This window comes from Babylonia areolata, chromosome 12, assembly GCF_041734735.1.
Source record: "Babylonia areolata isolate BAREFJ2019XMU chromosome 12, ASM4173473v1, whole genome shotgun sequence".
Taxonomy (NCBI): Eukaryota; Metazoa; Mollusca; class Gastropoda; order Neogastropoda; family Buccinidae; genus Babylonia; species Babylonia areolata.
In genome coordinates, this window is record NC_134887.1 from 8,084,383 (window position 1) to 8,101,428 (window position 17,046).

The 17,046-nt window shown below is 44.6% G+C and overlaps 1 protein-coding gene across 2 annotated transcripts in view; it reads left to right on the top strand.

The window, feature by feature from the left end:
- The window catches only part of LOC143288364 (uncharacterized), a 21,728-nt gene extending 6,263 nt beyond the window's left edge, over window positions 1-15,465 (top strand). For both annotated transcript variants that reach the window (XM_076596761.1, XM_076596760.1), the window contains exons 3-11: window positions 487-672; window positions 1,230-1,337; window positions 1,964-2,175; window positions 2,999-3,269; window positions 4,429-4,724; window positions 6,202-6,316; window positions 7,023-7,142; window positions 8,032-10,030; window positions 10,698-15,465. In XM_076596761.1, the coding sequence (XP_076452876.1) occupies window positions 487-672; window positions 1,230-1,337; window positions 1,964-2,175; window positions 2,999-3,269; window positions 4,429-4,724; window positions 6,202-6,316; window positions 7,023-7,142; window positions 8,032-10,030; window positions 10,698-10,878 (3,488 nt within the window). In that variant the 3' untranslated portion in view covers window positions 10,879-15,465. The remainder of the gene's footprint in view (window positions 1-486; window positions 673-1,229; window positions 1,338-1,963; window positions 2,176-2,998; window positions 3,270-4,428; window positions 4,725-6,201; window positions 6,317-7,022; window positions 7,143-8,031; window positions 10,031-10,697) is intronic.
- The last annotated feature ends 1,581 nt before the right edge of the window (window positions 15,466-17,046 follow it).

Below are 17,046 nucleotides of genomic sequence, written 5' to 3' on the forward strand. Positions count from 1 at the left end.
AAAGCACATGCACAAAACACAGTGAGGGGGCGCGGCAGTGTTGGTACTGTGTTCGCTGGCGTCGGAATATTACAGTTTTTCTGATTGGCCCTTCAATATAAGTCAACCAATAGCAAAACACGACACAAGTGTTTACGCACCGCTCAACCGGTGGCCAGGCATTATGACACCCCTCCCCACCACCGGTAAACTGGTGGTCAGGGCTCAAAGGGTTAAATTCACTGCAGGTGTCTGTAACTCTTGCGCTAGGTTAACACCGAGATACATTGTGAAAGGAAGTGTACATTTCAGCCATGTTGCGTGGTTCCAAACCAGAAATGCGTCTGCCTGGCATATGCTCCTGTTATGTTTATTTATTCTATTTTTTTCATGGGAGATGTATACCGAACATCCACCTGTTCATACACCAACACCTCCTTGAAACTGAAACAAAACGCATCCTCATCAGCGTCCTCATTCATTACCATTGTAGTTGACTGTCCGCAGGTATGGCCCGAGGTGTGAACTGCCAGCCCGAAGAGCCGTCGCACTACATGACGCAGTACGTGGCCACTCGCTGGTACAGAGCTCCGGAGATACTGCTGTCACTGCTGGAGTATGGCACTGCCGTGGACATGTGGTCTGTCGGCTGTATCTTTGCCGAGATGCTGGGCAGAAAGCATCTGTTTCCTGGTGAGTGTATTGCATTGCGTCATTGCGTTGTATTTATTACTTTCCTGCCTCAACTTGAATTTGAAACGGCTTATCTGCCTTAAGTACGACTGCTCTCTTCACTTTGCTAGAGAGAACCCCACATTGCTTAACACCCGTAGCTCTCTTTTACTTGTTGCAGTTGCTTATTCCTGAATCGAAAACAAATGGGAGTTAGAAAGGAAAAAAGATAGTTCTGTGTGTATTATGTGTGTCTGAAAGAGAGAGAGAGACTCATAGAGAGAGAGAGAGAGTGAGTGTGTGTGTGTGTATGTGTGGTATGAATGTACAGATGCTAGAATGGATATTTTGCTCTTTAAGATGTTGATGCTTAGCATGGGTGACATATGTTGGTAGGACCACTTGAAGTGTCTGTTTATGTTTTATGTACAACAGCTTTTCATTTAGTGTACTTTCTATTTGTGTTTTTATTCTTTTTGTTACTGTCCAAAATTTTATTTCATTTTGTTCTATTTGTTTTATTTTATTTTATGCATATTTGTTATTATCTATTTGTTGCTCCTGTTGTGTGTGGCCAGGTAAAGATTACCTGACTCAGGTGAAATTGGTCCTGGGACTGCTGGGAACGCCATCAGAGTCAGTGCTGAAGAACTGTCAGAACGATGTTCTGCGCAGAATCATTAGAAGTAGGTACACATTTGTTTTCCTCCTCTGTTGATTTCAGCTGTGTGGGGGTTTTTTGTTTGTTTGTTTGTTGTTGTTGTTTTTTTTTGTGTGTGTGTTTTTCCCTCATTGACAGCATCCATACTTGGGGAAGATATTTTTCAGACTGAAAAAAAAAGATTTGGAAAATGGCAAATGTTTCATTTTTATGCATTATTGTGGAGATAGTGATTTTCTTTCTCGTCTAAAATTGTATACTATCTCATTTCACACACAGACACACAGAAATGTTTTGTAATGTTAAAGCAATATCAATCATCCATGTAAGGTGTGATGCATGTGATTTTGACTTTTTGTTTATTATCATTCATGAAGGATTTGAAGACAAATTTTATTGCTTATTTGATCTAAAGATTGATTATATAGAACTTAATGGGTAAGTTAGCATATAATTCTGGCTACTGATTTCCTGTAAATTAGTTCCTTTACGGTCATTTTTACAGTTAAGTGAGACCTCACAGTCAAATACAAATATATATACATAACAATGTTTTTATCCAAGCTTTTGTTAAATGGCTTTGAGTGATTTATGTGTGTAGCTCCCAGGTTTGCACCCGAAGTGATGTATGCCATGTCACCCCACCTCCAGGTCTAGATCATCGGAAGCCGATGCCATGGACGACCCTGTTCCCTAAAGGCAGCAAGAAGGCCCTGGACCTTCTGGGCAAGATGCTGGTGATCAACCCGGCTGACCGCATCACTGTGGAGCGAGCCCTGAAGCACCCCTTCCTCTCCAAGTACCACGACCCCGACGATGAGCCCATCTGTGTGCCCTCCTTCGAGTTTGACTTTGAGAAAGAGGTCAGTTTTCTTGCGAGAAGCTAAAGAGAGAGAGAGAGAGGTCAGTTTTGAGTGGGGAGGAAGAAAGAGAGGCCAGTTTTTAGAGGGATGAAGTGAAAAGAGATCAATTTTTAGGTGGGGGTGGGGTGGGGTGGAGGAAGAGAAAGAGGTCAAGTTTTAAAGGGAGAGTGTAGAGGAGAGGTCAGTTTTGAGGGAGGAGGAAAAGAGAGAGGTCAGTTTTGAGGGGAGAGAGGTCTGTTTTGGGGAGGGGGTGAGTCAGTTTTTATGGGGTGGGGTGGTGGGGGTACAGAAAGAGAGGTCAATTTTGAGAGGAGGGGGTGGGGGAGAGAGGTCAGTTTTGAGAGAAGAGGGAGAGAGAGCGGTCAGTTTTGATGGGGGAGGAAGAGAAAGAAGTAAGTTTTGATGGGGGTGGAGGAGAAAGAGGTCAGTTTTGATGGGGGTGGAGGGATGAGTATCTCTCTCTCTCTCTTTCTCTCTCTCTGCCATGAAGTCACATCAGACCTCACAATCTTCCCGTCCCCCATGGTTTATATTTTGTTCCACATTTCTTCTGGCTATGTGTGTGAATGGGCGGGTTTGATTGTGTGTGTGTGTGTGTGTGCGCACGCTTGCATGCATGTGGCATACTTGATGCATGATTATTTATGTATGTACAACTTTTTATTGTAAATGCCAAAAGCCCCCCTTGTATACTTGATGCTTGATGCATGATTATTTATGTATGTACAACTTTTTATTGTAAATATCACAAGCTCCCTGCCTTGGAGGTTTGAGCGTCAATCTGCATATAATCATTGTTATTATTTTATTTTTGTTTTCCCAGCTGCTGCACATGGATAGTGAACAGCTGAGAGACGTCATCTACAAGGAGATCATGGAGTTCCACCAGCCTCGAACCCCGACCCTCAGTTTCCTGGCCTGTCTGCGCCCGGCCCCCAAGACCGAGGAGGCGTTGGAGGAGAGGGGGGAAGGGGGCGGGGGTGGGGGTGTGATGTCGGCGTCCTTGAAGGATCAGCTTCAGGCTGTGATGTCGTCCATGTCGGCCCGTGCGGAGGGGAAAGGGGAGGCTACTGGGGTCAGGACGTCAGGGGCGTGTAAGTTTGTTTGGTTTTGGTTTTTTTGTTTCGTTTGTTTTGTTTTGTTGACTGCTTGGGGAATGGGTTAATTGTCTCTATAATGTTACATGTGTGGTGTTAATGCGAGTGAGGTGGTGTGGGGGGGGGGGGGTGAGGTGAGAGAGGTGTGTGAGTTGTGAATGATGATGCACTGTTTATAAAATTGTATTTTAACTACACATACTTAACCGTGACCCACTAGTGCAGACTCCGGCAGGGGTCTGATTCCTGTCCTGTGCAAACTTTTAGCGAGTTTGTATTATATATATATATATATATATATATATATTTTTTTTTTTTTTTTGTATTCCTGTGTCTTCTTCATTCCACATTGTGTTGTTAAATGCAGTGCAGCCAGAAGGTAAGCATTGTATAAATGTTTAATGTTACCATTATTGCTGTTGGTGGGTGGTTTATTTTACTAAATCTACTGTGTTGCAGAATCAAAGTCTCCTTATGACCCAGTTTAAGTTTGTCTTTGTCTTATCTCTTTCATTCATTCCAGTTTTTGTTTGGTTTTGAGACTTTTCTCAGACGCTGTTTCTCTTTCTTGTCTCTCTGGTCTCCGTCACTTTTCCCTTTGTGAGCCTCTGCGCTCAGCTTTATCAAGTCTGGCCTTAAAATGTACCTCTTTCCGAAATCGCTCTCCCCTACCCTCCTTCCTTGCGGCCTGCAGTTTCTCTGGCTTTCTGTTCACATGTGTTTTGAGGTTTTGTCCTTTGTCCCACTGAGTCCGAGTTGTGCATGCGTGTGTAGTATTGTATTGTAGTGCATTTTTTTTGTCACAACAGATTGCTCTGTGTGAAATTGGAGCTGCTGTCCTGGGGAAAGCATGTCACCACAGTGCAGCACCACTGTTTTTTCAGTTCTTTTTTTTTTTTTTTTCCTTTTTTTTCTGTGTACGTGTATTTATTTTACAGTGAAAGTGGTTTTATTTTTTCCTATAGAATTTTTCCCTGGGACAGCTCATGTTGCCATGGGCTCTTTTATGTGTGCTAAGTGCTTGCTGCACACAGGACTTCGGTTGTAGTTTTTGTCTGTTCTGAATGAAAGCACTTTGGTTTTTCACCCTACATAAGATTTAGTGCTATGTGAATACATGTATTAAGTTGTAATAGTATTGTTTTTCTCCTTGCAGTCGCGCAAGAGGTGCACGCAAACAGCGCCAAACCACCGCTGGCACCAGACATCCCCCAAGCCACTCAGACCCTGGAGCAGATCGTGGCAGCCCAGCCGCCCTCGCCGGAGGACGGGGAGGTGTTCAAGAAGCCGCCGGAGAAGGCAGCCACGAAGAAGTCGCCCGTGTCTGTGGAGACGACCAACCTGCAGCTGCCGTCATGCTTGAGCGACGTGGAGATGCTGAGTGCGCAGTCGACAGACGGCAGCAAGGCCATGGACACACAGACCCCTCGCCCCCCTGGGGGTGAGAAACAGGTGAGAAGGGAGTGTGTGTGTGTGGGGGGGGGATCTGAGAAGGTGGTGTGTGTGGGTTGGGGGTGGGGGGGGATCTAATGTGGTGTGTGTATGTGTGGGAATCTGAGAAGGTTGTGGGGGTGGGGGGGAATCTGAGATGGTGGGGGGGGGGGGGGAACTGAGAAGGTGGTGTGTGTGGTGGAGGGCGGAGGGGGGGGTGATCTGAGATTGTGGTGTGAATGTTTTAAGTGTGGGAGTCTGAGAAAGTGGTGTGTGTGGAGGAGGGGGGGGGGGGTCTTAGAAAGTGGTATGTGTGTGTGTGTGTGGATCTTGAGAAAGTGGTGTGTGTGTGTAAGTGTGGGAATCTGAGAAGGTTTGGGGGGGGTGGGGGGGGGATCTGAGAAGTTGATGTGTGGGAATCTGAGGTCGTGTGTTAGTGTGTAAATCTGAGAAGATGGTGTTTGTGGGGGGGGGGGGGGGGGATCTGAGATGGTGGTGTGTGTATGTGTATGGGAATCAGAGATGGTGGTGTGTGTATGTGTGAGGGAATCAGAGATGGTGGTGTGTGTATGTGTATGGGAATCAGAGATGGTGGTGTGTTTATGTGTGGGAGTCTGAGAAGGTGGTGTGTTTATGTGTGGGAATCTTGAGAAGGTGTTGCATTTTTTTGTGTGGGAGGGAATCTGAGAAGGTAGCGTGTGTATTTGTGAGAATCACATATATTTTTCGATGGGGATTACTTATGTCGCAGTGTCATTACTGCTTTTGAGGAATGATATCGAAAAGATATGGATGGAATATCATTACAACAAAGTACTGTGTTTTATAAGCACTATGGTAAAATATAGTGGTAAACTGAATCAAGTTTGAGATACAGAAAAACACCTACCCCCACCTTCATCAACAACCCCCACCACCACCACCACTCATGCACCCAGTTCCTGAGTAAGAAATAGGAGTATGTCTACCTGGATGGCAGGTTAAAAAAACAAAAAAACAAAAGACAAACGGTCTTACACAAAAATCAGCATGTGAAATATGTGAACATGGGAGTTGCAGCCAAATTTCTGTACTCTGCTCTTTCAAGTCTGGACTTGAATACTAACTTTCTAAAATAGCCCCCCCACCCCCACCCTGCAACCTCTCTTTCCGGTCTATAGCTTCTCCAGCTTTCTGTTTAGATGTACATATTTTTATTATGTCCTTTGTCCCTCTGAGTTCGAGTTGTGCATGCGTTTGAGTGACAAGTGTGAAATTGCTTTGATTTGTCTGTGCACAAGAGTTGGCACTATACGGATATCGTTTTTTTTTTTTTATATATATATAATTATTATCAGTGTCATTATTATTGTTATTTATTATTGTTGTTTTTAGACACAATGCATAAAAATGGAATGCATATTTGTAAGTTAAGCTGCTGACTGAATATGAATGCAGGAACAGATGGCATTTTGTTGATGTTGTGTTTGTCATTGTGTGTGTGTGTGTGTGTGTGAAGGAGCGTGATAAAGAGACGAAGCCGGCGGAGAAGAAGGGGCCAGAAAACAAGACCATCTCCGAGGACACCAAAGCTCTGGTCAAACAGGCACTGCTCAGTCATCGACACCGGACAGGTCATTGTCATTTGCACATAATTTGTGAGGGGGGCCGAGGGGGGTGTCCTATTTTTAATAGTTTTTGTGTAAAAGAATCTGTGTTTAAGGAGCAGAGATATAGTGTGTGTGTGTGTGTGTATATTTGTGCTCACAGTTGTGTGGGTAAGGGTACATGTATCACGTTGGTAATAAAGAATTATTTAGTTGTTGTTGGGGTTTTTTGGGGTGGTTTGTTTTTTTGGGTTTTTTTTTGTTTTTTTTTAAAGTTTTCCTGGACTTTCTTGGGTCGACCACCGTTTTATTTTGTACATGAATTCATTATAACAATTCAGAGTAGATGGAAAAGAAAGGGGAAAAATCAAAGAAAGAAAAAAATGAATACAGTGTACATTGACAATAACATCGTCATCATAAGTCATTATACTTATAATATATTGTTCTATCAATTTGGTCAAGGTGGACACATTTTCATCATGTGTAACAGTGCAGTTTTATAACATATAATAGACATTATATATAGCATCAGCATAGAGTTATGGACACTTTGCTTTGCTAACGTAATGTGAAAAGAACACAACCCACACACGGGATATCTTATGTATGAACACATTTCCTCTAGTTTTCTATACGTGATTATATAAAACACCCATTACACAGTCATATTAAACTATTATTTAGTTGTTATTGTTGAGCCTTGACATCAACACATTCTGTCTCACCTCAGAGTCCTGCGGGGATGAAGACAAACCTCGCCCTGTGACAGCCGCTCAGCGGCAGAGAGAACGGGAAGAAAAGCGGAAGAAGAAGCGGGACAGCAAGATGAAGAAGATGCAGGAAAAGAAAAGTATGTATTTCATTTTTCCCAGATTTTTTTTTTTTTTTTTTTTTTTTTTTAATTTCATTGACCCACTGTTCGGCGTCATGTTCTATACCATATGACACAAATGCAAACTAGGCGTAACAGCAGCGGACTGGTAGGCCTAGTTTCCATTAGTTTGATATGATAAGTATATTTAATCTAATAGGGAGTATATATATACAGACTCCTGATAAGTGTTGTGGTCGAGTTGACAAGTTCATAAAAGAATTTTAGCTGTGAAGAGAGAGTGTCACATCTGTTCAGCTAGGTAAAGTCAAAATACATGCTTTTTGCTGTAACAAGATGGTGTTGAAGTTTCTTTTCAGAATTTGCATCCAGTCTTCAGTGTGTGTTGATGTATCAGGAAGACAGAGCTGAAATTTAATTCCATTTCAGTGTTGACATTAGTTTTGAAACATGTTAGAGTGTGGGATTTTTATTCGTGAACAAGATTGAATGATAAAATTTGTTCTCAGACAGTGTTTGTAGGATTGCCGGTCATATTTTACAGTTGGTGAATGTATGCACCATGAAAGAATACCAGTTTTCCGTGCATTGTCAGTCCTATTTTACAGTTGATGAATGTATGCACCATGAAATCACACCATATTTTTCTTGTAGTGTCAGTCTGTTTTTACAGTTGTTAAAGGTGTGCACCATAAAATAATGGCTTTTGTTTTTGCAGTGTCAGTCCGTTTTTACAGGATGAATGTACACCAGGAAATGACAACCTGTTTCCTTTCAGTGTCAGTCGTATTTTACAGTTGATAGGTATGCGTCATGAAGCCACACCTGTTGCCTTTGCAGTGTCAGTCCTGTGTGTTAAAGCTGATGAATATAAGCGCTGTGAAATCACAAATGTTGCCTGTTGCAGAGGAGGTCCCCCAGAGAGTGGAGCTGTCGGATGCGGACAAAGAGCTGCTGGCCCGCTGGTCCTCCATGCAGAAGAAGGAGACGTGGGCGGCGGCCACGCCCCAGACGACCTCGGCCTCACAGTCCACCCCACCCCTGCCCACCATCGTCTACCTCCAGCAGGCCAACCCCGCCACCCCCAGCCCCCCACAGGGACCCCCGGGGCTCTCCCCTCCCCACCCAGCCCCCACCTCCACCCCGCCCTCCGTATTGCCCGCGGGGCTTGTGGGGGGGCTGGTGGCGGGTCAGATGGCTGTGGGTCCAGGGCAGGTGATGGTGCCGCATGCCAGCCTGCCACAGACGGTGGGTCTGCCTGGGGGCCACCTGCAGATCACTCAGACTCAGGCGGAGGCCCTGAAGGAAGCCCTCCAGCTGTCGCAGGGCGCCATCGTCAGTGCAGAGAGAAGGCAGAGCGGGGAGGGAGGGGGAGTGTGTGGGGACGCAGCAGCCCTCCCCGACACGAGACCTGTCCACACCCCGCCTCAAGGCGCTGCCTCCCATGACGCTGCCACCAGACTCTCCCCTCCTGCACTCCCGCCAGACCCCTCCAGGAGTCCCCACCACAACTCTGCCTCCCCCTCCTCCCTACACCAGCATGCGTCTTCCCACAGTCCTCACACCTTCACCCCTCCCGACTCCTGCCCACCCTCAGACATGCTGTTCAGCAAGACGCTGGCCGGCCAGACAAACTTCACTCACACCAACTTCCCCCAAGGCACAAACAACGTCGGGGCGGACTCAGATCAGCTGCCCCAAAACCTGGCTGAGTTCCTTGAAAGGCACTGCCAGAAACCAGATCCAGGCAACTCTTTGGCTGGCAGGAGTGGGGGTGGTGCTTCAGAAACGTTCCCCTCTGGAAACTTTCAGACCTCGGACATCAAGATGAACGCGTTCGGCGACAGCCCGGCAGTGAGCCATCAGGCGGCAGTGAACAGCGGCATGGAGAAGCTGAAGAGTGAGGAGCCCGGGTTCGCTCCTTGCCAGTACTTTCCCACTGTGGTGAAGCCGGACACGGAGTTCTCTGACAAGACTCTGGTGACGCAGCCACTGCAGGACACATCGCACTTGAAGACCCACATGAACCCCAGTCCCGCCGCCTGCAGTTTTCAGAACACAGCATTCTCAGTGAGTTCCAGCTCCGGCAGCCTGTGTTACTCTGGTCAGACTCCGTCAGTGGCAGGTACCGTGCCTCCCCCTCCGTCATACTTCCTGCCATCCAACACCGCCGGTGTTCCTTTCGGGGGTCACTCGGTGCAGGGCGGTGCACAGGGCCTGCCGTTCTCCTCTCAGGGCAGTGTAGACAGCTCTAGTCACATCACCGTCCCCTTCAGTCGCTACTCGGATACGGCCATCGACTTCCACATGTTGGGGTCCAGAGACGTTGGTAATGTGCAGGGTGCGTTCGGGGTGGGGTCACACACTGCCCTGTCACACGGCGCTATGGGCCCACACCCTGGGTTGACACAGGTGACCGTGGGGTCGCACCCCGGGTTGGGTCACGTTTCCGTTGGCCCCCACCCCAGCCTGGCTCCGGCGTCGGTCAGCCCCCACCAGAACCCTGTGCCCCCTCAAGGAGTCATGGCCCCCCCGGACAGTTTCCCTCCACAGCAGCATCCGTCCTTCCTGCCCATGCAGACCTCCGCTTCCGCCTCGCACCCCGCTGTACACCATGCCCACCTCCCACAGCACCTTCACCATCACCTGCCGGCGACTCACCACCCCGACCCCACCACCGCCACCCCCTCGCACCCTGTGACAGGCAGTCAGGGCAGGAGGCGGGGGCCGGACCTGCGCGTGTCAGCGCCGAAGCCTGAGGGGGTGGACATGGTGGCCGTGCTGAGCAGCAAGCTGTCCAGCATCTTCCCCCCCTCCCTCTCCCTCACCCCCAAGGGCACCGGCGCAGGGTACGGGGTGGGCATGGACATGGACGTGCTCATGGCCGACGCAGCCGATAACGCCGGGTGAGTGAGAGGTTCCCCTTAACCCACTCTTTATCAGTGAGGTAAAATCTGCATGTTTAAAGCTTTGCTGGAATTTAAACCAGGGACTTGACTCGCTTCTGAGGTTGAAGCCTGACACTCCCAGCTGTTCAGCAGCTGTGCAGGCCTTAACTCTCTCCATACGAACGGCGAAAGAGTCGACGCTAACAGCGTTTCACCCCAATTACCATCATCAAAATATTGCAAGCGGAAGGCTCTTATACTGAAGACGTGAATGTTGACATAGAATACCACACTTCTGACGACGGAAGCTAAAGGTTGGGTCATTCAGAGACCCACTGGGCATCCGAGGGGTCTGTGTAGAGAAGAGAGGACTGGCCGTACTGAGTGAGTTAAGCTGCCGTTTTGTTGTTGTTTTCTTCTTCTTTTTTTTAAACTTTTCACAGATAAGGAGTGGAGCTGAGCCCTCTGTTGTCTTGCAATTTAAAAAAAAAAATTTTTCATTTAAATTATTATTTACTTGCACAGTTTCAACTCTAGTTTCTTTTCTTTTTTTTCAACTCTCCATGATTAAGGAGTGGAGCTGAGCCCTCTGTTGTCTCACAAATTTTACGCAAAACTTTCTTTCATTTAAAGTATTATTTATTTGCACAACTTTGACTTTGTTTTTTTTTTTGACTCTCCACAGTCGAGGAGCGGAGTTGAGCCCCCTGTCGTCGTCACTACTGGCGGACTGGCTGGATCTGTCTGGCAACATCAGCCAGGCGGACCTGGACGCCCTGGCACAGGACTTCGGCATGACCTCCCCCATGGCCATGTCCTACACAGACTTCCACAGCAGCGGCAACAACAACAACACTTGGGGCTGATCTCCGCTGTTGGCCTCGCTTTGGTGTCGTGTCGCAGATTCATGCAGGTTATGTATGATTGTCAGTCGTGTCCGACTATGACCACCACAACAGTGGAGGAGGCATCTGCTGTCCTGACTATCTGGGCTAGAATTTGATCATAGTGGAGAGTGTCTTGCCCAAGTTGCATCCCCACTCTCTCGGCCAAAAGGGTTTTGGGACAGTCGGCGTTGGGATGGTTCCCAAAGGCCAGCTAGCCCCTAAGGCTGTAGCACTAATAACAAGTGCAATCTTGCCTCCAAATTTCAGAGTCCTAGTCCTTCACAAAAGACTAAGCTGTAAATGACTTCCCATACAGTTTATGAAAGTTTAACCCCTTGACTGCCATGCCCATGGAATTCAGTCACAGTGATCTCACTGATGACTCCATCAAAAGACTACTAGAAGGAAATCATTTTGGAAGGCTGACAGTTCACATATTGGATCTAGAGTGGTATATCTCGGGGACCGTTTCCTCAGTTTTTGGCAGCGTGGCTGTTCTAGGTGTTGATTTATGACTTGAAACACCACTTCATGGTGCTTTTTGTTGTTTTTTTCCACAAAGTCAAGGGGTTTGGCGTTGTGTTGAAAATCCTGTTACATCGCCTGTGTCGGTGAAACGGTTGACTTGGAGCAGGTCTCCCAGTTTCACATTAACTTAATGAAGTGTTGGGTTACGCTGCTGGTCAGGCATCTGCTTGGCAGATGTGGTGTAGTGTATATGGATTTGTCCGAACGCAGTGACGCCTCCTTGAGCTACTGATACTGATGCTGAAGTGTTTGTTCTGGTTTGAGGTTCGTATTATCACCTTTTTTGTGTGTGTGTCTTTCAAAAAGTTTTAAAAAAAATTTTTTCAACATTTTAAGGAGACTAAACCCCCAAACTGCTGAACCGTGATGAAATGAGGTCAGCGTGGCATGAGCTTCAAGAGCAGTTACTACTTTTAAAAATAATTTTTACGTGGTGTCATTGGTTTTGCTGAACACCAGTAATACGATCCCAAGAGAAAGAAGTCCAGATACAGAATAATGTCTGACATCCTGACCTGAAAGCTCAGTTTCTTAACACAGTGAAGCAACAGTCTTCAGTGATGAGGGCTCTTATCAGCAGTTGTCAAGAGGTTGAAAATTTTAGTCAGTCGCTCAGCTTCAGTTTTCTTGAGCTTTTTCCAGGCAGATATACAGCTGATACATTCTATGCACTGAAAGGCACAGAATGATAAATGTATATACGTGTATACAAAATGCTCTTATTTTTTCTTAAATAGCTTACATTCTCCATGCTTATGCGGAGATACATCCGAATTCCAGTATACAGTTTCTTGATTTCACATGTTTCTCAGAGAAACTCTTCTTAGTGTTCGGCTGTGGCCATACAGAATGCAGGAGGGTGAAAGGATTTTTTCTTTTGTGTAGTTGGAACTTTCCATGCTGTACATAATGACATGTTTGCAGTTGACTTTATAACTGCTTTGTTAAGTCAGTGGAACCGGTAAAATCAAAATGAATTGTAACACTTTCCCTGTGATGTGAAAGCTGTCAGTGATGTTTTTATAGTGTTTTTAAACCTTGTCAACCAACACAAGCATATTAATAATCTGTTAGAAAGTGTGAGATGTTTAAATGAAATTTAAAGCTCAAAACCATGAAGATTGCTCATTCGTCCCTGTGTGCATATACACTCTCTTTGCTCACGGGAATTGACTGTTTTGTACAAGTATGGAAACTTCTGCTGAAAAGCTGCAATCTGAAAACTGTCACTGTCATCATACTACTTCTGTCATGTTAAAGGGCCAGCAATTTTTTTATTATTTGATTTCCATTTACAAAACAAACAAACAAACAAACAAAAAAACCCACACAATTTAAATATAATTACGCACCCTCACACATAACTAACATACACAAACACACAAGTTTGCACACAAACATTGTGAGTACTCTGTTGGTTCCTTTGGAGTGGAGGCGCTGGATGGTGTTGCTTTTACCCACGTAAAATGTTCTCCTTGTGGCCCATAGTGCTTCCTGCCAGACTCTGCAAACACCTTGAACTCTGTGAAGACGTGGTAGAATTACCTCTGGTGTTGAAGGTGTTTTTGACAAATGGTTCACAGGTTAAAGAGATGTTTGATGGTACTTCTGCATTTGCAGAGTCCAGTCTGTTCTACAGCAGTGATGGTATCTGATTGGGGGGATGTAATCTGTTCAGAATGATTTTGATGATTACTTTGCTGGCTTGGTTGATTGGACTGATGATACAGTAGTTCTGGCAGTGATTGGGGATTTCCTTTCTTGGGGAGGTTGATGACAGGTGATTGGCTCCACTGGGTGGGCCGTTCGCCTGTGTACCAGATTCTGTTGGAGGTGGCAGACATGAAACGTGTCAATTAGTGCCTCTCCACCATGTTTCAAGAGTTCTGCAGGGATATTGTCAGTGCCTGCAGCCTTGCCGCATTTTAGAGACTTAAATACTGCTACAACCTCTCCTCCCAGAGTATTGAGAAGTCATCCTCCTTTGATGTTTCTGGCACTGTTGGTACACATGGGTCTTCTTTGCTCTGTTGTTGTAGAGGTCAGAGCAGTACCCAGCCTACCTTTTTGACAATGTTTCTGTTTGAGACAGTCTTTGTCCTGGATGGTGCTGACTGTTTCTGTTTGGTCAGGTCCATGACAATCTTTAAGGCTTCTCTTGTATCATTGCTGTCAAGGTTTTTCTCAGTGTCAGGCCAGAGGTTCTCCTCTGCTACTGGTAACCATGTAACCCAGTACTGCCTGCCTCATGTGGGGAGTAAACCCAACCAGAAAATCCGATCTGGAGAGGGATGGGCTCTGCAGTGCCAGATTTGACTTGCCCAAGACACGCCTCACTGCATCTGTGAAACCCATAAGAACAAATAAATCCACTCAAAATTCTTCACATGTACCAACATACTGTACAACATATAAAGCAAGCAACAATACTTGAACAGGTAAAATCAGTACTCATTTCTCACACACACACACACACACACACACACACACACACACACACACACACTATTTGTTTTTATATCTTTTATCTAAATTACAACAGCTGCGTGCACTGAATTAAGCTGTAACACAGAACTCACTTAAACGATAACTCAAAAGAAAGAAAGAAGAAAAAAAAGACAGATGTCTGAGTAATGACACAACCACAGCACCCCTCTCCCCCCTCCTCCATACAGCATCTCTTGAAGAAGAAATCTGAAATGTCTCAGACCCAGTTTTACCCACCTGATGATTACCTGCTGGTCTTTTGTTGTCTTCATCCCTTCTGCAGGTAGATTCAGATCTGACTGCATCACCTGTCACTATCATGATTGGCATATATCAAGTAATGACTCAAACACAGTCTCAGAGAAAACCAACTTGTAAACATGAAAATTTTTTTACAGTATCTCTTGTTGAAGAATTCTGAAGTATCTGACACAAAGGTTTTACTCACCTGATGATTACCTGCTGGTCTGTTGTTTTCATCCCTTCTGAAGGTAGATTCAGATCTGACTGCTTCACATGTCACTGTCATGATGTCAGTCACTGATTCACCTTTGTCTGTAACACAGAACTCAGTTCAACTATAACCCAAAAGAAAAAAAAAAGACAGAAATGACACAACCATAGCTCCAGAAAAAGAATGGAAAAAACGATGAAATTTGATTACAGTGTCCCAGAGTCAGACACGAAGTTTTACCCACCTGGTGGTATGTTGTTGTCTTCATCCTTACTGCAGGTAGATTCAGATCTGACTGCATCACATGTCACCATCATGTTGTCAGTCACTGATTCATTATTATGTCTACTTTCTAGATTACAACAGCTGTGTGCACTCAGTTAAACTATAACTCGGTTCAACGATGATTCATAAGGAAAAGAAATATAAAAATGGGCAGATATCTGTGTAATGACACAAACACAGTCCCAGAAAAAGAAAAACAACAACATGTAAGCATGAAATATTTATTACAGCATTTCTAGTTGGAAGAAATCTGAAGTATCCAGACCCAAAGTTTTACCCACCTGGTTATTACGTATACCTGGTGGTCTGTTGTTGTCTTCATCCTTACTGAAGGTAGATTCAGATCTGACTGCATCACATGTCACCATCATGTTGTCAGTCACTGATTCATTATTATGTCTACTTTCAAAATTACTACAGCTGTGTGCACAGAGTTAAACTGTAACAGATGACTCATGAGAAAAAGAAGCAAAAATTAAGCAGTTACCTAAGTAAGGACACAAACAGTCAAAGAAACTAAAAACAAGGCATGAAACATTTCTTACAGCATTTCTAGTTAGAAGAAATCTGAAGTATCCGGACCCCAAGTTTTACCCACCTGGTTATTACGTATACCTGGTGGTCTGTTGTTGTCTTCATCCTTACTGAAGGTAGATTCAGATCTGACTGCATCACATGTCACTGTCATGTCAGTCACCGATTCGTCTTTATGTCTACTTTCAAAATTACAGCAGCTGTGTGCGCTTACTTAAACTGTAACAGATAACTCATAAGGAAAAGAAGCAATAATTAAGCAGTTACCTAAGTAAGGACACAAACAGTCCAAGAAAGAAAAAAAACATGTGTAACCATGAAGCATTTATTACAGCATTTCTAGCTGGAAGAAATCTGAAGTATCCAGACCCCAGGTTTTACCCACCTGGTTATTACCTATATCTTATGGTCTGTTGTTGTCTTCATCCCTACTGAAGGTAGATTCAGATCTGACTGCATCACATGTCACTGTCATGATTGGCAGATATCTATCTGAGTAATGACTCGAACACAGTCTCAGAGAAAACAACAATATGTAAGCATGAAATATTTATGACAGTATCTCTTGTTGAAGAATTCTGAAGTGTCCAAGACCCAAAGTTTTACCCACCTGGTTATCACGTATACCTGGTGGTCTGTTGTTGTCTTCATCCTTACTGAAGGTAGATTCAGATCTGACTGAATCACCTGTCACTATCATGATTGGCAGATATCAAGTAATTACTCAAACACAGTCTCAGAGAAAACAACAACACAGAACTCAATTCAACAATAACCTGGTGATCTGTTGTCTTCATCCTTACTGCAGGTAGATTCAGATCTGACTGCATCATGTGTCTGCCAAGATGTCCATCACTGATTCATTTTTATGTCTACTTTCTCGATTACAACAGCTGTGAGCACTCAGTTAAACTATAACTTGGTTCAACTATGACTAAGGAAAAGAAATATAACAAAAATGGGCAGATATCTGTGTAATGACACAAACACAGTCCCAGAAAAAGAAAAACAACAACATGTAAGCATGAAATATTTATTACAGCATTTCTAGCTGGAAGAAATCTGAAGTATCCAGACCCCAGGTTTTACCCACCTGGTTATTACCTATATCTTGTGGTCTGTTGTTGTCTTCATCCCTACTGAAGGTAGATTCAGATCTGACTGCATCACGTGTCACTGTCATGATTGGCAGATATCTATCTGAGTAATGACTCGAACACAGTCTCAGAGAAAACAACAATATGTAAGCATGAAATATTTATGACAGTATCTCTTGTTGAAGAATTCTGAAGTGTCCAAGACCCAAAGTTTTACCCACCTGGTTATCACGTATACCTGGTGGTCTGTTGTTGTCTCCATCCTTACTGAAGGTAGATTCAGATCTGACTGAATCACATGTCACTGTCATGTTGTCAGTCACTGATTCATTATTATGTCTACTTTCAAAACTACTACAGCTGTGTGCACTCAGTCAAACTGTAACAGATAACTCATAAGGAAAAGAAGCAAAATATAAGCAGTTACCTTTGTAAGGAAACAAACAGTCAAAGAAATTAAAAAACAACTCATGAAACATTTATTACAGCATTTCTAGTTAGAAGAAATCTGAAGTATCCGGACCCCAAGTTTTACCCACCTGGTTGTTAGGTATACCTGGTGGTCTGTTGTTGTCTTCATCCTTACTGAAGGTAGATTCAGATCTGACTGCATCACCTGTCACTATCATGATTGGCAGATATCAAGTAATTACTCAAACACAGTCTCAGAGAAAACCAACATGTAAACGTGAAATATTTATTACAGCATCTCTTGTTGAAGAATTCTGAAGTATCCAAGACACAAAGGTTTTACTCACCTGA